The 20,000-nt window shown below is 45.2% G+C and overlaps 1 protein-coding gene across 1 annotated transcript in view; it reads left to right on the top strand.

The window, feature by feature from the left end:
- The first annotated feature begins 1,925 nt into the window (after positions 1–1,925).
- Positions 1,926–20,000, top strand: part of LOC123489191 (thrombospondin type-1 domain-containing protein 4-like) — a 26,164-nt gene continuing 8,089 nt past the window's right edge. Inside the window, exons 1-6 of the mRNA XM_045219849.1 lie at positions 1,926–2,072; positions 8,363–8,492; positions 12,686–12,861; positions 13,493–13,577; positions 19,167–19,364; positions 19,768–19,897. Of these exons, the coding sequence (XP_045075784.1) occupies positions 1,926–2,072; positions 8,363–8,492; positions 12,686–12,861; positions 13,493–13,577; positions 19,167–19,364; positions 19,768–19,897 (866 nt within the window). The remainder of the gene's footprint in view (positions 2,073–8,362; positions 8,493–12,685; positions 12,862–13,492; positions 13,578–19,166; positions 19,365–19,767; positions 19,898–20,000) is intronic.

Here is a 20,000-nt window from a genome sequence, read left to right as displayed (position 1 = left end):
AGGAGTTAGTTAGGTTAGGAGGAGTTAGTTAGGTTAGGATGAGTTAGTTAGGTTAGGAGGAGTTAGTCAGGTTAGGAGTTTGTTAGTGGGTTTAGGAGTTAGTTAGGTTAGGATGAGTTAGTTAGTCAGGTTAGGAGGAGTTAGTTAGGTTAGGAGTTTGTTAGTGGGTTTAGGAGTTAGTTAGGTTAGGTTAGGAGTTAGTTGGTTTAGGAGTTAGTTGGGTTAGGAGGAGTTAGTCAGGTTAGGAGGAGTTAGTTAGTTAGGAGGAGTTAGTTAGGTTAGGAGTTAGATTAGGAGGACACTGTTGGGACACACTGTTGGTAACACTGTTATGATACACACCTGTGTTAGGTAACGCTGTTGATTGTGTCGGGTGTGTTGTGTGTTGTTAGGGACTCCAGGTGGTCATGGACCGAGTTCTTACACACAATAACATGTCTCCCCTTCCCCCCCTCTCTCTCTCTCTGTCACTGTCTCTCTCTGTCTCTCTCTGTCTCTCTCTGTCTCTCTCTGTCTCTCACTCTCTCTCTCTCTGTCTCTCACTCTCTCTCTCTCTGTCTCTGTCTCTCTCTGTCACTCTCTCTCTGTCTCTCTCTGTCTCTCACTCTCTCTCTCTCTGTCTCTGTCTCTCTCTGTCTCTGTCTCTCTCTGTCTCTCTCTCTCTGTCTCTCTCTGTCTCTCGCTCTCTCTGTCTCTGTCTTGCTCTCTGTCGTCCCCTCCACTCTGTTGTTCGGATGTCCCCTCCACTCTGTTGTTCGGATGTCCCCTCCACTCTGTTGCTCCGTGGGACTCTGAGGGAGGAGAGCTGATGTCCCCTCCACTCTGTTGCTCCGTGGGACTCTGAGGGAGGAGAGATGATGTCCCCTCCACTCTGTTGCTCCGTGGGACACTGAGGGAGGAGAGCTGATGTCCGCTCCACTCTGTTGCTCCGTGGGACTCTGAGGGAGGAGAGATGATGTCCCCTCCACTCTGTTGCTCCGTGGGACACTGAGGAGGAGATGATGTCCGCTCCACTCTGTTGCTCCGTGGGACTCTGAGGGAGGAGAGATGATGTCCCCTCCACTCTGTTGCTCCGTGGGACTCTGAGGGAGGAGAGATGATGTCCCCTCCACTCTGTTGCTCCGTGGGACACTGAGGGAGGAGAGCTGATGTCCGCTCCACTCTGTTGCTCCGTGGGACTCTGAGGGAGGAGAGCCGATGTCCCCTCCACTCTGTTGCTCCGTGGGACACTGAGGGAGGAGAGCTGATATTGGCAGGGTTTGGGGAGCACACCACAGGGCTCTGTCTGTCTTACAGATCGCTTTATATTCCTTGGAGAGGTGTTTTCATTGACATTGTGGTGCCAAAGTGTTTGTAACCCCCTCCTCTGTCTGGGAAGGATTGAGAAACAGAATAAAGAAGGTTGCCAGACAAATAAAGATTGGAATGGACTGAGAACAGAGAGAGAGAGAGAGAGAGAGAGAGAGAGAGAGAGAGAGAGACAGACAGACAGACAGACAGACAGACAGACAGACAGACAGACAGACAGACAGACAGACAGACAGACAGAGAGAGAGAGAGAGACAGAGAGAGGGAGAGAGCGAGAGAGAGAGAGAGAGAGAGAGAGAGAGAGAGAGAGAGAGAGAGAGAGAGAGAGAGAGAGAGAGAGAGAGAGAGAGAGAGAGAGAGAGAGAGAGAGAGAGAGAGAGAGAGAGAGACAGAGAGACGGAGAGACGGAGACAAGGGAGGGATGTTGTAAATAGAGAGGGAACTCTCCCTTTCCCTCCCTCCCTCCCTCCCTCCCTCCCTCCCTCCCCCCCCCCTCCCTCCCCCCTCCCTCCCTCCCTTCCCTCCCTCCCTCCCTCCCTCTCCCTCCCTCCCTCCTCTCCCTCCCTCCCTCCTCCCTCTCTCCAGTGACTGGCTGTTCAGTCAGCCAGGCAGTCTCCATGGCAGGGTGGTGTCAGCAGCAGCAGCAGTGTGTGTCCTCATGGCTGGGGCTGGTTCTCCTGAGACTCACCCTGGCTCTCTGCCTCCTCTACCCGTCCTCGGATGCTCTTCCATGGGATACACAGGCCAGTGGCTCCCCTGTGGAGGTAAGACAACCACACTAGCAGCTAGCAAGAAAGCTACTTCTACCACAAAAATGTGTGTTACTTGTAAATCAGCTAATTGTTACTTGTACTTCTGGTTCAACTTCTACAGAATGTAGTAGATGTCAATATGGAATAGGTGTATGTAGGACTATGAGTTTGTTTTGGATTCATTGCTGTATTTTGTTGCTGTAATAATGTTAGTTATTTAGTTAGTTAAGGAGTTAGTTAGGTTATAAGGAGTTAGTTAGTTTAGGAGTTAGTTAGGTTATAAGGAGTTAGTTAGTTTAGGAGTTAGTTAGGTTATAAGGAGTTAGTTAGTTTAGGAGTTAGTTGGGTTAGGAGGAGTTAGATAGTTTAGGAGTTAGATTAGGAGGAGTTAGTTAGTTAGATTAGGAGGAGTTAGTTAGTTAGATTAGGAGTTAGTTAGTTAGATAAGGAGGAGTTAGTTAGTTTAGGAGTTAGTTAGATTAGGAGGAGTTAGTTAGATTAGGAGTTAGTTAGATTAGGAGGATTTAGTTTAGGAGGTAGTTAGATAAGGAGGAGTTAGTTAGTTTAGGAGTTAGTTAGATTAGGAGGAGTTAGTTAGTTTAGGAGTTAGTTAGATTAGGAGGAGTTAGTTAGTTTAGGAGTTAGTTAGATAAGGAGGAGTTAGTTAGTTTAGGAGTTAGTTAGATTAGGAGGAGTTAGTTAGTTTAGGAGTTAGTTAGATTAGGAGGAGTTAGTTAGTTTAGGAGTTAGTTAGATTAGGAGGAGTTAGTTCATTTAGGAGTTAGTTAGATTAGGAGGAGTTAGTTAGTTTAGTTGCAAGACTGTTTGGGTTTCTACTTGTTACTAAACTGGCTGGCTTCCATAGCTATCAGCTATTATTGGAAAAGAGTGAGAATTTATATTGCTGATGTTTGTTGGTATGTGTGTATGTGTGTGTGTTGGTATGTGTGTATGTGTGTGTTGGTATGTGTGTGTGTGTGTGTGGTGGTATGTGTGTGTTGGTATGTGTGTATGTGTGTGTGTTGGTATGTGTGTGTGTGTGTGTGTGTGGTGGCGTGTTGTGGTGGTAGTGGTAGTGTGTGTCCGAGGAGGCTGGTGGGAGGAGCTATAGGAGGACAGGCTCATTGTAATGGCTGGAATGGAATCAATGGAACAAAGTCAAACATGTGGTTTCCGTATATGTTTGAAACGGTTCCATTTATTCCATTCCAGCCATTACAAAGAGCCTGTCCTCCCATAACTCCTCCCACCAGCCTCCTCTGTTGTGCTTAAGGCAGAACTTATACACTCATGGTTTTACTCAAGTTGATGTTGTTCAGTCACTGCTGCTGGAACTGGACAGTTGTTCTGTGTGTGTGTGTGTGTGTGTGTGTGTGTGTGTGTGTGTGTGCTGGGTCTGTATAACAGACTGTATAATATACTAATCAATCACAGATCTTTATTGTTCATCAATAAAACATCGAACAACAGGAAAGAGGTAACCAGAAACAACACAGAGACGAGATGTACAACTAAATAAATAAAATATAGTTTTTTTTTTGTTCATTTACATAAAACACATCTGTAGGGCAAAAATACTAAGACAAGAAAGTGAGTAGAGAGAACAGAAAGAGAGAGAGTAGAGAGAACAGAAAGAGAGAGAGAGAACAGAAAGAGAGAGAGAGAACAGAAAGAGAGAGAGTAGAGAGAACAGAAAGAGAGAGAGTAGAGAGAACAGAAAGAGAGAGAGTAGAGAGAACAGAAAGAGAGAGAGAGAACAGAAAGAGAGAGAGTAGAGAGAACAGAAAGAGAGAGAGAGAACAGAAAGAGAGAGTAGAGAGAACAGAAAGAGAGGGAGAGAACAGAAAGAGAGAGAGTAGAGAGAACAGAAAGAGAGAGAGTAGAGAGAACAGAAAGAGAGAGAGTAGAGAGAACAGAAAGAGAGAGAGAGAACAGAAAGAGAGAGAGAGAACAGAAAGAGAGAGAGTAGAGAGAACAGAAAGAGAGAGAGAGAGAACAGAAAGAGAGAGAGTAGAGAGAACAGAAAGAGAGAGAGAACAGAAAGAGAGAGAGTAGAGAGAACAGAAAGAGAGAGAGTAGAGAGAACAGAAAGAGAGAGAGAGAACAGAAAGAGAGAGAGAGAACAGAAAGAGAGAGAGTAGAGAGAACAGAAAGAGAGAGAGTAGAGAGAACAGAAAGAGAGAGAGTAGAGAGAACAGAAAGAGAGAGAGAACAGAAAGAGAGAGGGTAGAGAGAACAGAAAGAGAGAGAGAGAACAGAAAGAGAGAGAGTAGAGAGAACAGAAAGAGAGAGAGAACAGAAAGAGAGAGTGTAGAGAGAACAGAAAGAGAGAGAGTAGAGAGAACAGAAAGAGAGAGAGAGAACAGAAAGAGAGAGAGAGAGAACAGAAAGAGAGAGAGTAGAGAGAACAGAAAGAGAGAGAGTAGAGAGAACAGAAAGAGAGAGAGAGAACAGAAAGAGAGAGAGAGAACAGAAAGAGAGAGAGAGAACAGAAAGAGAGAGAGTAGAGAACAGAAAGAGAGAGAGAGAACAGAAAGAGAGAGAGTAGAGAGAACAGAAAGAGAGAGAGTAGAGAGAACAGAAAGAGAGAGTAGAGAGAACAGAAAGAGAGAGAGGAGAGAGAACAGAAAGAGAGAGAGTAGAGAGAACAGAAGAGAGAGAGAGAACAGAAAGAGAGAGAGTGAGAGAACAGAAAGAGAGAGAGAAGAGAGAAGCAAGAGAGAGAGTAGAGAGAACAGAAAGAGAGAGAGGTAGAGAGAACAGAAAGAGAGAGAGAGAGAGAACAGAAGAGAGAGAGAACAGAAAGAGAGAGAGTAGAGAGAACAGAAAGAGAGAGAGAGAACAGAAAGAGAGAGAGTAGAGAGAACAGAAAGAGAGAGAGAAGAGAGAACAGAAAGAGAGAGAGTAGAGAGAACAGAAAGAGAGAGAGAGAAAACAGAAAGAGAGAGAGAGAACAGAAAGAGAGAGAGAAAGAGAACAGAGGAGAGAGAGAACAGAAAGAGAGAGAGAGTAGAGAGAACAGAAAGAGAGAGAGTAGAGAGAACAGAAAGAGAGAGTAGAGAGAACAGAAAGAGAGAGAGAGAGAGAGAACAGAAAGAGAGAGAGTAGAGAGAAAGAAAGAGAGAGAGAGAACAGAGAGAGAGAGAACAGAAAGAGAGAGAGTAGAGAGAGAACAGAAAGAGAGAGGTAGAGAGAACAGAAGAGAGAGAGTAGAGAGAACAGAAAGAGAGAGAGGAGAGAACAGAAAGAGAGAGAGAGAGAGAACAGAAAGAAGAGAGAGAACAGAAAGAGAGAGAGAACAGAAAGAGAGAGTAGAGAGAACAGAAAGAGAGAGAGAGAGAGAACAGAAAGAGAGAGAGAGAACAGAAAGAGAGAGAGAGAACAGAAAGAGAGAGAGAGAGAACAGAAAGAGAGAGATAGAGAGAACAGAAAGAGAGAGAGAAGAGAGAGAACAGAAAGAGAGAGAGAGAGAGAAGAGAGAGAGAGAGAGTAGAGAAAGAGAACAGAGAGAGAGAGAGAACAGAAAGAGAGAGAGAGAACAGAAAGAGAGAGAGAGAGAAGAGAGAGAACAGAAAGAGAGAGAGAGAGAGAACAGAAAGAGAGAGAGAGAGAGAACAGAAAGAGAGAGAGAACAGAAAGAGAGAGAGTAGAGAGAACAGAAAGAGAGAGAGACGAAAGAGAGAGAGACAGAGAGAGAGAGAGAGAGAACAGAAAGAGAGAGAGAAACAGAAAGAGAGAGAGAGAGAACAGAAAGAGAGAGAGAGAACAGAAAGAGAGAGAGAGAGAGAACAGAAAGAGAGAGAGTAGAGAGAACAGAAAGAGAGAGAGTAGAGAGACAGAAAGAGAGAGAGAAACAGAAAGAGAGAGAGAGAGAGAGAGAGAGAGAACAGAGAAGAGAGAGAGAGAACAGAAAGAGAGAGAGTAGAGAGAACAGAAAGAGAGAGAGAGAGAGAGAACAGAGAGAGAGAGAGAAGAGAGAGAGAGAGGAACAGAGAGAGAGAGAGAGAACAGAAAGAGAGAGAGAGTAGAGAGAACAGAAAGAGAGAGAGAGAGAACAGAAAGAGAGAGAGAGAGACAGAAAGAGAGAGAGTAGAGAGAACAGAAAGAGAGAGAGAGAGAACAGAAAGAGAGAGAGAGAGAACAGAAAGAGAGAGAGTAGAGAGAACAGAAAAGAGAGAGAGAGAGAACAGAAAGAGAGAGAGTAGAGAGAACAGAAGAGAGAGAGTAGAGAGAAAGAAAGAGAGAGAGAGAACAGAAGAGAGAGAGAGAGAGAGAACAGAAAGAGAGAGAGAGAGAACAGAAAGAGAGAGAGTAGAGAGAACAGAAAGAGAGAGACGAGAGAATAGAACAGAGAGAGTAGAGAGAGACAGAAAGAGAGAGTAGAGAGAACAGAAAGAGAGAGAGTAGAGAGAACAGAAAGAGAGAGAGTAGAGAGAACAGAAAGAGAGAGAGTAGAGAACAGAAAGAGAGAGAGTAGAGAGAACAGAAAGAGAGAGAGAACAGAAAGAGAGAGAGAGAGAACAGAGAGAGAGAGTAGAGAGAACAGAAAGAGAGAGAGTAGAGAGAACAGAAAGAGAGAGAGTAGAGAGAACAGAAAGAGAGAGAAGAGAGAACAGAAAAGAGAGAGAGAGAGAGAACAGAAAGAGAGAGAGTAGAGAGAACAGAAAGAGAGAGTAGAGAGAACAGAAAGAGAGAGAGTAGAGAGAACAGAAAGAGAGAGAGAGAACAGAAGAGAGAGTAGAGAGAACAGAAAGAGAGAGAGTAGAGAGAACAGAAAGAGAGAGAGAAGAGAACAGAAAGAGAGTAGAGAGAACAGAAAGAGAGAGAGTAGAGAGAACAGAAAGAGAGAGAGAGAGAACAGAAAGAGAGAGATAGAAGAGAACAGAAAGAGAGAGAGTAGAGAGACAGAAAGAGAGAGTAGAGAGAACAGAAAGAGAGAGAGAGACAGAAAGAAAGAGAGAGAGAGAGAACAGAAAGAGAGAGTAGAGAGAACAGAGAGAGAGAGTAGAGAGAACAGAAAGAGAGAGAGAGAACAGAAGAGAGAGAGTAGAGAGAACAGAAAGAGAGAGAGAACAGAGAGAAGAGTAGAGAGAACAGAGAGAGAGAGAGAGAACAGAAAGAGAGAGAGAGAACAGAGAGAGAGAGAGAGAGAGAGAACAGAAAGAGAGAGAGAGAACGAGAGAGAGAGAACAGAAAGAGAGAGAGAACAGAAAGAGAGAGAGTAGAGAGAACAGAAAGAGAGAGAGTAGAGAGAACAGAAAGAGAGAGAGTAGAGAGAACAGAAAGAGAGAGAGGAGAGAACAGAAAGAGAGAGAGTAGAGAGAACAGAAAGAGAGAAAACAGAAAGAGAGAGAGAGAGAACAGAAGAGAGAGAGAGAGAACAGAAAGAGAGAGAGAGAGAAGAAAGAGAGAGAGTAGAGAGAACAGAAAGAGAGAGAGTAGAGAGAACAGAGAGAGAGAGAACAGAAAGAGAGAGAGAGAACAGAAAGAGAGAGAGTAGAGAGAACAGAAAGAGAGAGAGTAGAACAGAAAGAGAGAGAGAACAGAAAGAGAGAGAGAGTAGAGAGAACAGAAAGAGAGAGAGAGAACAGAAAGAGAGAGAGAGAACAGAAAGAGAGAGAGTAGAGAGAACAGAAAGAGAGAGAGAGAACAGAAAGAGAGAGAGAGAGAGAACAGAAAGAGAGAGAGAGAAACAGAAAGAGAGAGTAGAGAGAACAGAAAGAGAGAGAGAGAACAGAAAGAGAGAGAGAACAGAAAGAGAGAGAGTAGAGAGAACAGAAAGAGAGAGAGTAGAGAGAACAGAAGAGAGAGAGAAACAGAAAGAGAGAGAGAGAACAGAAAGAGAGAGAGTAGAGAGAACAGAAAGAGAGAGAGTAGAGAGAACAGAAAGAGAGAGAGAGAATAGAAAGAGAGAGAGAGAACAGAAAGAGAGAGAGGGAACAGAAAGAGAGAGAGAGAGAACAGAAAGAGAGAGAGTAGAGAGAACAGAAAGAGAGAGAGTAGAGAGAACAGAAAGAGAGAGAGTAGAGAGAACAGAAAGAGAGAGAGTAGAGAGAACAGAAAGAGAGAGAGAGAACAGAAAGAGAGAGAGTAGAGAGAACAGAAAGAGAGAGAGTAGAGAACAGAAAGAGAGAGAGTAGAGAGAACAGAAAGAGAGAGAGTAGAGAGAACAGAAAGAGAGAGAGTAGAGAGAACAGAAAGAGAGAAAGCTTCAAAGCTCAAACACGGTGGTTGGACTGAAACTGGTCTCTTCTCTATCCCTCACTCGTGTGTGTGTGTGTGTGTGTGTGTGTGTGTGTCAGGACTATGAGGTGGTAAGTGGGACCTTCTCTCGGCCGGTGCTCAGTGTGGGCTACCATAAGATACTGGAGATACCGGCTGGAGCCACTAACATCAGGATACAGGAGTCTGTCAAGACCAGGAACTATCTGGGTAGGTACACACACACACACACACACACACACACACACACACACACACACACACACACACACACACACACTCTAAAATGGAAGCCATTATAGAAGCCATTATGGCACAGATACAAAGAAGGTCCCTCTATCCACCTCTATGATGGCCAGAAACAAAGAAGGTCCCTCTATCCACCTCTATGATGGCCAGAAACAAAGAAGGTCCCTCTATCCACCTCTATGATGGTCAGATACAAAGAAGGTCCCTCTATCCACCTCTATGATGGCCAGAAACAAAGAAGGTCCCTCTATCCACCTCTATGATGGCACTGATACAAATAAGGTCCCTCTATCCACCTCTATGATGGCCAGATACAAAGAAGGTCCCTCTATCCACCTCTATGATGGCCAGAAACAAAGAAAGTCCCTCTATCCACCTCTATGATGGCCAGAAACAAAGAAAGTCCCTCTATCCACCTCTATGATGGCACTGATACAAATAAGGTCCCTCTATCCACCTCTATGATGGCCAGATACAAAGAAGGTCCCTCTATCCACCTCTATGATGGCACTGATACAAATAAGGTCCCTCTATCCACCTCTATGATGGCCAGATACAAAGAAGGTCCCTCTATCCACCTCTATGATGGCCAGAAACAAAGAAGGTCCCTCTATCCACCTCTATGATGGCCAGAAACAAAGAAGGTCCCTCTATCCACCTCTATGATGGCCAGAAACAAAGAAGGTCCCTCTATCCACCTCTATGATGGCCAGATACAAAGAAAGTCCCTCTATCCACCTCTATGATGGCCAGAAACAAAGAAAGTCCCTCTATCCACCTCTATGATGGCCAGAAACAAAGAAGGTCCCTCTATCCACCTCTATGATGGCACTGATACAAATAAGGTCCCTCTATCCACCTCTATGATGGCCAGATACAAAGAAGGTCCCTCTATCCACCTCTATGATGGCACTGATACAAAGAAGGTCCCTCTATCCACCTCTATGATGGCCAGATACAAAGAAGGTCCCTCTATCCACCTCTATGATGGTCAGATACAAAGAAGGTCCCTCTATCCACCTCTATGATGGCACTGATACAAAGAAGGTCCCTCTATCCACCTCTATGATGGCCAGAAACAAAGAAGGTCCCTCTATCCACCTCTATGATGGCCAGAAACAAAGAAAGTCCCTCTACAGTCGTGGTCAAAAGTTTTGAGAATGACACAAGTATTGGTCTTCACAAAGTTCGCTGCTTCAGAGTTTTTAGATATTTTTGTCAAATGTTACTATGGTATACTGAAGTATAATTACAAGCATTCCATAAGCGTCAAAGGCTTTTATTGACAATTACATTACGTTTTATGCAAAGAGTCAATATTTGCAGTGTTGACCCTTCTTTTCAAGACCTCTGCAATCCGCCCCTGGCATTTTGTCAATTAACTGGCCACATCCTGACTGATGGCAGCCCATTCTTGCATAATCAATGCTTGGAGTTTGTGGGTTTTTTGTTTGTCCACCCGCTTCTGGAGGATCGACCACAAGTTCTCAATGGGATTAAGGTCTGGGGAGTTTCTTGGCCATGGACCCAAAATGTCGATGTTTTGTTCCCGAGAAACTTAGGTTATCACTTTTGCCTTATGGCAAGGTGCTCCATCATGCTGGAAAAGGCATTGTTCGTCACCAAACTGTTATTGGATGGTTGGGAGAAGTTGCTCTCGGAGGATGTGTTGGTAACATTCTTTATTCAAAATTGTGAGTGAGCCCACTCCCTTGGCTGAGAAGCAACCCCACACATGAATGGTCTCAGGATGCTTTACTGTTTGCATGACACAGGACTGATGGTAGCGCTCACCTTGTCTTCTCCGGACAAGCTTTTTTCCGGATGCCCCAAACAATCGGAAAGGGGATTCATCAGAGAAAATGACTTTACCCTAGTCCTCAGCATCCAATCCCTGTACCTTTTGCAGAATATCAGTCTGTCCCTGATGTTTTTCCTGGAGAGAAGTGGCTTCTTTGCTGCCTTTCTGGACACCAGGCCATCATCCAAAAGTCTTCGCCTCACTGTGCGTGCAGATGCACTCTCACACCTGCCTGCTGCCATTCCTGAGCAAGCTCTGCACTGGTGGTGCCCGATCCCAGCAGCTGAATCAACTTTAGGAGATGGTCCTGGCGCTTGCTGGACTTTCTTAGGCGCCCTGACGCCTTCTTCACAGCAATTGAACCTCTCTCCTTGAAGTTCTTGATGATCCGATAAATGGTTTTTAGGTGCAATCTTACTAGCAGCAATATCCTTGCCTGTGATGCCCTTTTTGTGCAAAGCAATGATGACGGCACGAGTTTCCTTGCAGGTAACCATGGTTAACAGAGGAAGAACAATGATTTCAAGCACCACCCTCCTTTTAAAGCTTCCAGTCTGTTATTCTAACTCAATCAGCATGACAGAGTGATCTCCAGCCTTGTCCTCGTCAACACTCTCACCTTTGTTAACGAGAGAATCACTGACATGATGCCAGCTGGTCTTTTTGTGGCAGGGCTAAAAATGCAGTGGAAATGTTTTTTTTTGGATTAAGTTCATTTTCATGGCAAAGAGGGACTTTGCAATTAATTGCAATTCATCTGATCACTCTTCATGACATTCTGGAGTATATGCAAATTGCCATCATCAAAACTGAGGCAGCAGACTTTGTGAAAATTAGTGTTTGTGTCATTCTCAAAACGTTTGACCACGACTGTACATGGAAGATACATTGGAGATAATATAAGGCAAGTATTGGAAACAATAGAACACTATGAAACATCTGGGAAACCAGGCCTGCTATTCATAGCAGACTTCGAAAAGGCATTTGATAAAGAACGACTGGGGTTTATATATAAATGCCTGGAGCATTTCAATTTTGTAGAATCTCTTATTAATTGGGTTAAAATCATGTATAGTAACCCTAGGTGTAAAACAGTAAATAATGGCTACTTCTCAGAAAGTTTTAAACTGTCAAGAGGAGTGAAACAAGGTTGTCCACTATCGGCATATATATTTATTATGGTTATCAAAATGTTAGCTATTAAAATCAGATCCAACAATAATATCAAGGGATTAGAAATCCAGGGCTTAAAAACAAAGGTGTCATTGTACGCTGATGATTCATGTTTTCTTTTAAATCCACAACTTGAATCCCTCCACAGCCTCATAGAGGATCTAGATACATTTTCTAACCTCTATGGATTACAACCATTTTATGATAAATGTACTATATTACGTATTGGATCACTAAAAAATACAATTTTTACATTACCTTGTAGTTTACCAATAAAATGGTCTGATGGTGATGTGGATATACTCGGAATACATATCCCAAAGGAAATAAATGATCTCACTTCAAACATAGAAATACAATTCTAGATCCTAAACATAGAAATTCTAACATAGATTTTCACACCCTGACCAAACTACCTAGAGAATAACAGTCTCTTCAGGTCAGGGCGTGACACACTTCAATACATTTTAATAGAAAGTTAGCAACAATAGATAAGATCTTACTACCATGGAAAGGTAAATACCTGTCAATTTGTGGAAAAATCACCCTTCTCTAGCAAATTAGTAAGATTGTCTCACCCCATGTTCAAGAAGGTCATGTTGTGGGTCGTACCGTACAGCGCTGCAGACTGACTCTGTTCTGTGGTCATGTTGTGGGTCGTACTGTACAGCGCTGCAGACTGCCTCTGTTCTGTGGTCATGTTGTGGGTCGTACCGTACAGCGCTGCAGACTGCCTCTGTTCTGTGGTCATGTTGTGGGGTCGACTGCACAGCGCTGCAGACTGCCTCTGTTCTGTGGTCATGTTGTGGAGTGTGCCGTACAGCGCTGCAGACTGCCTCTGTTCTGTGGTCATGTTGTGGGTCGTACCGTACAGAGCTGCAGACTGCCTCTGTTCTGTGGTCATGTTGTGGGTCGTGCCGTACAGCGCTGCAGACTGCCTCTGTTCTGTGGTCATGTTGTGGGTCGTACCGTACAGAGCTGCAGACTGCCTCTGTTCTGTGGTCATGTTGTGGGTCGTACTGTACAGCGCTGCAGACTGCCTCTGTTCTGTGGTCATGTTGTGGGTCGTACTGTACAGCGCTGCAGACTGCCTCTGTTCTGTGGTCATGTTGTGGGTCGTACTGTACAGCGCTGCAGACTGCCTCTGTTCTGTGGTCATGTTGTGGGTCGTACCGTACAGCACTGCGGACTCGGAGTGGTGTCTCCATCGTCAACGGCAACTGGGCGATCGACCGCCCGGGCCTGATCGTTGCCGTGGGAACCCGGCTGACATACCGGCGACCCAACGAGATCCGCTCCAGAACCGGAGAGTCCATCACCGCACCGGGACCCACCAACGAGGAGTTACATCTATACGTGAGACACACACACGTGCTCTCTCTCTCTCTCTCTCTCTCTCTCTCTCTCTCTCTCTCTCTCTGCCTCTCTCTCTCTGCCTCTCTCTCTTTTCTCTCTCACACACACTCCTCTCGTTTCTCTCTCTCTCTCTCTCACTCCTCTCGTTTCTCTTTCTCGCACACCTCTCGTCCTTCTCTCTCTCACACTCCTCTCTCTCTCTCTCTCTCTCTCTCTCTCTCTCTCTCTCTCTCTCTCTCTCTCTCTCGTCTCTCCTCTGTCTCTCCCTCTGTCTCTCTCTCACACCTCTCGTTTCTCTCTCCCTCTCTCCTCTCTCTCTCTCAAACTCTCTCGCTTTCTCTCTCTCTCTCTCACACCCTTCTCGTTCTCTCTCTCTCTCTCTCTCTCTCTCTCTCTCTCTCTCTCTCTCTCTCTCTCTCTCTCTCAGTTCTCTCTCTCTCCTCTCTCTCTCACACACCTCCCTCTCGTTTCTCTCTCTCCCTCTCACCTCCCTCTCGTTTCTCTCTCTCCTCTCTCTCTCTCTCTCTCTCTCTCTCTCTCTCTCTCTCTCTCGTTCTCTCTCTCACACACTCCTCTCGTTTCTCTCTCTCTCTCTCTCTCTCTCTCTCTCTCTCTCTCTCTCTCTCCTCAGTTGATCTATCAGCAGCCTGGTCCCAGTGTGTTTTATGAGTACAGCCTTCCTCTCCATGACACACACCCCGCCATACTGCCCCTGGGTGAGTACACACACACACACACACACACACACACACACACACACACAGAGACACACACACACACACAGAGACACACACACACACTTATGAACCCAACGATGCAGAGTTAACAAATAAAATAGTAGAGGAATAAAATAAAATACTACATGACCAAAAGTATGTGGACACCTGCTCTCAGAGCCAATAGACAGGACACATAGAGATACCCTACATGACCAAAAGTATGTGGACACCTGCTCTCAGAGCCAATAGACAGGACACACAGAGATACCCTACATGACCAAAAGTATGTGGACACCTGCTCGTCAAACATCTCATTCCAAAATCACGGGCATTAATATGGAGTTGGTTCCCCCCTTTGCTGCAATAACAGCCTCCACTCTTCTGGGAAGGCTTTCCACTAGATGTTGGAACATTGCTGCTGGGACTTGCTCCCATTCAGCCATGAGCATTAGTGAGCTTGTGTGGCCGACCACTTCGCGGCTGAGCCGTTGTCGCTCCTAGACGTTTCCACTTCACAATAACAGCACTTACAGTTGACCGGGGCAGCTCTAGCAGGGCAGATATTTTACGAACTGACCTGTTGGAAAGGTGGCATTCTGTGACGGTGCCACGTTGAAAGTCACTGAGCTCTTCAGTAAGGCCATTCTACTGCCAATGTTTGTCTATGGAGATTGCATGGCTGTGTGCTCAATTTTATACACCTGTCAGCAATGGGTGTGGCTGAAATAGCCGAATCCACTAATTTCAAGGGGTGTCCACATACCGCTGTATACATAGTGTATATACTGTACAGGGAGTACCAGTACCAGATCAATGTGCAGAGGTACGAGGTACTTGAGGTAGATATGTACATGAAGGCAGGGTAAAGTGACTAGGCATCAGGATAGATAATAATAAGGTATTTGAGGTAGATATGTACATGAAGGCAGGGTAAAGTGACTAGGCATCAGGATAGATAATAATAAGGTATTTGAGGTAGATATGTACATGAAGGCAGGGGGGTAGAGTGACTAGGCATCAGGATAGATAATAATAAGGTATTTGAGGTAGATATGTACATGAAGGCAGGGTAAAGTGACTAGGCATCAGGATAGATAATAATAAGGTATTTGAGGTAGATATGTACATGAAGGCAGGGTAAAGTGACTAGGCATCAGGATAGATAATAATAAGGTATTTGGGGTAGATATGTACATGAAGGCAAGGTAAAGTGACTAGGCATCAGGATAGATAATAATAATAAGGTATTTGGGGTAGATATGTACATGAAGGCAGGGTAAAGTGACTAGCCATCAGGATAGATAATAATAAGGTATTTGTGGTAGATATGTACATGAAGGCAGGGTAAAGTGACTAGGCATCAGGATAGATAATAATAATAAGGTATTTGGGGTAGATATGTACATGAAGGCAGGGTAAAGTGATTAGGCATCAGGATAGATAATAATAAGAGTTAAATGAAGAACAGAATAGCAGCAGCAAATGATGAGTGTAAAAAGTGTGTGTGTTTGTGTTTGTGTGCGTGCATGTGTGTGTTCTCAGGCCTCTGTTAGGTTAGCTGTAACCCAATTTCTGTCTTCCCAGGGATATGAATCCTTTTGAAATGTGATTTTTAAGAAGATATGACAGATAATAGGGAGGTTGGCCCAAACAACGTTTTGGCTCGGTTTCCCCAGCAACAGCTTTTATCAATAATACCTTCATATGACAATACGTAACCACTGTAATCAATACGTAACCACTGTAATCAATACGTAACCACTGTAATCAATATGTAACCACTAATCAATACGTAACCACTGTAATCAATACGTAACCACTGTAATCAATACGTAACCACTGTAATCAATATGTAACCACTAATCAATACGTAACCACTGTAATCAATACGTAACCACTAATCAATACGTAACCACTGTAATCAATACGTAACCACTGTAATCAATACGTAACCACTGTAATAAAAAACAGAGTTCAGTTGGATTTGATTTGATTTGTGTGCAAATAAACAAACAAAAGCAAACACACAAAAAGACAGCATTTCAAAATACAGGTGTTGGTCCTTAATTTGACCAGTATTTTTTTTTCTGCAAAGTAATCCTGCGACAACAAGGATTTGAACGTTTAAGTCCATAATATTGCTTGATCAGTGGTTAGGCTATTAGCTGGCCAAATTTATCCCAGCTAGCACAAACAGTTTTGAGAACCATTTGTTTTTTCTTAGAGCTTGGTGAGAGCGTGGTTGTCCTATGGTTATTTTCCATACAACCTTCCCACAACGTTCTGGGAATGGTGCAGGATAGTTGCTAGGCTTTGGAACATTCTCAGCACATTTAAGGAACTTTCCAAAAAAAGGCGTTATTTTCTTGTTATTTCATTACTTTAATAGAACGTTTTCTAAAAGTTCAAAACAGGGTTACATTTAAATTTCAAATTTGGTAGTGTTCTAGGAACGTTCTCCAATTGGTTTGACATTGGGAATGTTCTCCAATTGGTTTGACATTGGGAATGTTCTCCAATTGGTTTGACATTGGGAATGTTCTCCAATTGGTTTGACATTGGGAATGTTCTCCAATTGGTTTGACATTGGGAATGTTCTCCAATTGGTTTGACATTGGGAATGTTCTCCAATTGGTTTGACATTCTCCAATTGGTTTGACATTGGGAACGTTGGGAACCAATTGGGAACCAATTGGGAAACATTGGGAACCAATTGGGAACGTTCTCCAATTGGTTTGACATTGGGAATGTTCTCCAATTGGTTTGACATTGGGAATGTTCTCCAATTGGTTTGACATTGGGAACTGTTCTTAGGGAGCTTCATGAAATGGGTTTCCATGGCCGAGCAGCTGCACACAAGTCTAAGATCACCATACGCAATGCCAAGCGTCGGCTGGAGGGGTGTACGTTTTTCCCAAGAACGTTAAGAAACAACGTTGTTCTGTGGGAATTTCAGTACTTCAGCATAACGTTTCCTACAGGTTTCCTCATAGTTCTATTTAAAGTAATGTTGTTCTGAGAACGTTAAGAAAATATTCCTTTAAAAACCACAAGAAAACTTTAGTAACGTTCAGAAAATTGTTCTAAGAATGTTATTTAAAAACATATACATTCCGTTCTCAGCATCAACAAAACTCTCTCTATCCTCTATCTTGTTAAGTGTATTCAGGTGTGTTGGCTGCGCCTGTTGTTCGATGTTTTATTGATGAACGATAAAGATATGTGATTGATTAGTAAATTATACACTTTGTTATACAGACCCAGCACACACACACACACACACACGCACGAAGAAAACACAATGAAAAAAGAAACAGAACAATCATATATTGACTTCAACATGCCACCTTGTTTGGGGCAAATACTATTTTATTCATGTTTTTCTTCAATCTGTGATTGATACAGATCTGCCATCTTAATCTGATCACTGTTGGCACAGAATATGTATTTTAGGGTAAATCAAGTCTGAAATGTTGAAATGTGAAAATTACCAACTTTAGAAGCCTTTTTAAACCTTGAATACACAATTTGCAAGTTGTAGTGTATATTCGTGGTTTAAAAAGGCTTCTAAACTCAACATTTCAGACTTGATTTGCCCTCACGAAAAATGTATCAACCCCTTCAAAAAAGTCCAGTGGTGGGTGAACGCTTTGTGGTTTGAACTGCAGGGAGGGAGATTTATTTATTTAGGAAATATGTGAGAGATGTCTCCTCCCATCCCTTTTTACATTTTAGTCATTTAGCAGACGCTCTTATCCAGAGCGACATACAGGAGCAATTAGGGTTAAGTGCCTTGCTCAAGGGCACATCGACAGATTTTTCACCTAGTCGGCTCGGGGATTAGAACCAGCGACCTTTCGGTTACTGGCACAACGCTCTTACCCACTAAGCTACCTGCCGCCACCTTTCTCATGTACCTCCCCTCTCCTCTCCTCTCCACCTCCCATCCCTTTCTCATGTACCTCCCCTCTCCTCTCCACCTCCCAACCCTTTCTCATGTCCCTCCCCTCTCCTCTCCACCTCCCATCCCTTTCTCATGTCCCTCCCCTCTCCTCTCCACCTCCCATCCCTTTCTCATGTACCTCCCCTCTCCTCTCCACCTCCCATCCCTTTCTCATGTACCTCCCCTCTCCTCTCCACCTCCCATCCCTTTCTCATGTACCTCCCCTCCTCACCTCTCCACCTCCCATCCCTTTCTCATGTACCTCCCCCTCTCCTCACCTCTCACCTCCCATCCCTTTCTCATGTACCTCCCCCTCTCCTCTCCACCTCCCATCCCTTTCTCATGTACCTCCCCCCTCTCCTCTCCACCTCCCATCCCTTTCTCATGTACCTCCCCCTCCTCTCCACCTCCCATCCCTTTCTCATGTCCCTCCCCTCTCCTCACCTCTCCACCTCCCATCCCTTTCTCATGTACCTCCCCTCTCCTCTCCACCTCCCATCCCTTTCTCATGTACCTCCCCTCTCCTCTCCACCTCCCATCCCTTTCTCATGTACCTCCCCTCTCCTCTCCACCTCCCATCCCTTTCTCATGTCCCTCCCCTCTCCTCTCCACCTCCCATCCCTTTCTCATGTACCTCCCCTCCCCTCTCCTCTCCACCTCCCATCCCTTTCTCATGTCCCTCCCCTCTCCTCTCCACCTCCCATCCCTTTCTCATGTCCCTCCCCTCACCTCTCCACCTCCCATCCCTTTCTCATGTACCTCCCCTCTCCTCTCCACCTCCCATCCCTTTCTCATGTACCTCACCTCCCCTCTCCTCTCCACCTCCCATCCCTTTCTCATGTACCTCCCCTCTCCTCTCCACCTCCCATCCCTTTCTCATGTACCTCACCTCTCCTCACCTCTCCACCTCCCATCCCTTTCTCATGTACCTCCCCTCTCCTCTCCACCTCCCATCCCTTTCTCATGTACCTCCCCTCTCCTCTCCACCTCCCATCCCTTTCTCATGTACCTCACCTCCCCTCTCCTCTCCACCTCCCATCCCTTTCTCATGTACCTCACCTCTCCTCACCTCTCCACCTCCCATCCCTTTCTCATGTACCTCCCTCTCCTCTCCACCTCCCATCCCTTTCTCATGTACCTCCCCTCTCCTCTCCACCTCCCATCCCTTTCTCATGTACCTCCCCTCTCCTCTCCTCTCCACCTCCCATCCCTTTCTCATGTACCTCACCTCCCCTCTCCTCTCCACCTCCCATCCCTTTCTCATGTACCTCACCTCTCCTCACCTCTCCACCTCCCATCCCTTTCTCATGTACCTCCCCTCCCCCTCTCCTCTCCACCTCCCATCCCTTTCTCATGTACCTCACCTCCCCTCTCCTCTCCACCTCCCATCCCTTTCTCATGTACCTCACCTCTCCTCACCTCTCCACCTCCCATCCCTTTCTCATGTACCTCCCCTCTCCTCTCCTCTCCACCTCCCATCCCTTTCTCATGTACCTCACCTCCCCTCTCCTCTCCACCTCCCATCCCTTTCTTCTTTGTCCTCTTCTTTCTCAAGCCTCTTTTTGATCCCTCCTCTCTCACACATCCCCCTCGCTCTTTCTCATTCCTCTCTATCCTCCCCTTCTCTCTCTCTCTCTCTCTAGTTGAGACTGTTGGCCCCACCTACTCAGGAAGCAATGATGTCACCAGTGGAATGGGCATGGCCATCAATGATGTCAGCGGTGGGAAGGGCCATCCCAACCAGGTGCCCTCTGACCCCGTGGTGAACCCTGACCTCTTGGCTCCTCCTCACGGCTGGATCAGCAGCGGCCACACAGCCTGCAGCGCCTCCTGTGGTGGGGGTGAGGAGCTACAGTCATTTAGACACACACACACGCTGATAGACAACTTTACTGTAGTTAGATTAACAACTGACCTTAGATCAGTAGACCAGTTAGACAACTTTACTCTAGTTAGATTAACAACTGACCTTAGATCAGTAGACCAGCTAGAGGCAACTTTACTCTAGTTAGATTAACAACTGACCTTAGATCAGTAGACCAGTTAGAGACAACTTTACTCTAGTTAGATTAACAACTGACCTTAGATCAGTAGACCAGTCAGAGACAACTTTACTCTAGTTAGATTAACAACTGACCTTAGATCAGTAGACCAGCTAGAGACAACTTTACTCTAGTTAGATTAACAACTGACCTTAGATCAGTAGACCAGCTAGACATCTTTGTGTGTGTGTGTGTGTGCCAGGTAGACGCCAGGCGCTGTGGGAGTGTGTGGAGACTGAGAGCCAGACCACGGTACCAGGTGACCTCTGTAGCCACGCCCAGCGACCCCCAAACCAGGAAGTGGTCTGCAACACCCAGCCCTGCCCCGCCTTGTGAGACACACACACACTGAGACACACACACACTCTCTCTTGCACTGACTCTAGGCACACACGCTGGACTCTACCCACTTACACTGATATCCCAAAACACACA

This window comes from Coregonus clupeaformis, unplaced genomic scaffold (genome assembly GCF_020615455.1).
Source record: "Coregonus clupeaformis isolate EN_2021a unplaced genomic scaffold, ASM2061545v1 scaf2830, whole genome shotgun sequence".
NCBI classification, from domain to species: Eukaryota; Metazoa; Chordata; class Actinopteri; order Salmoniformes; family Salmonidae; genus Coregonus; species Coregonus clupeaformis.
The sequence above is the reverse complement of the archived record's forward strand: the minus strand, read 5'-3'. Positions and strand labels throughout refer to the sequence as shown.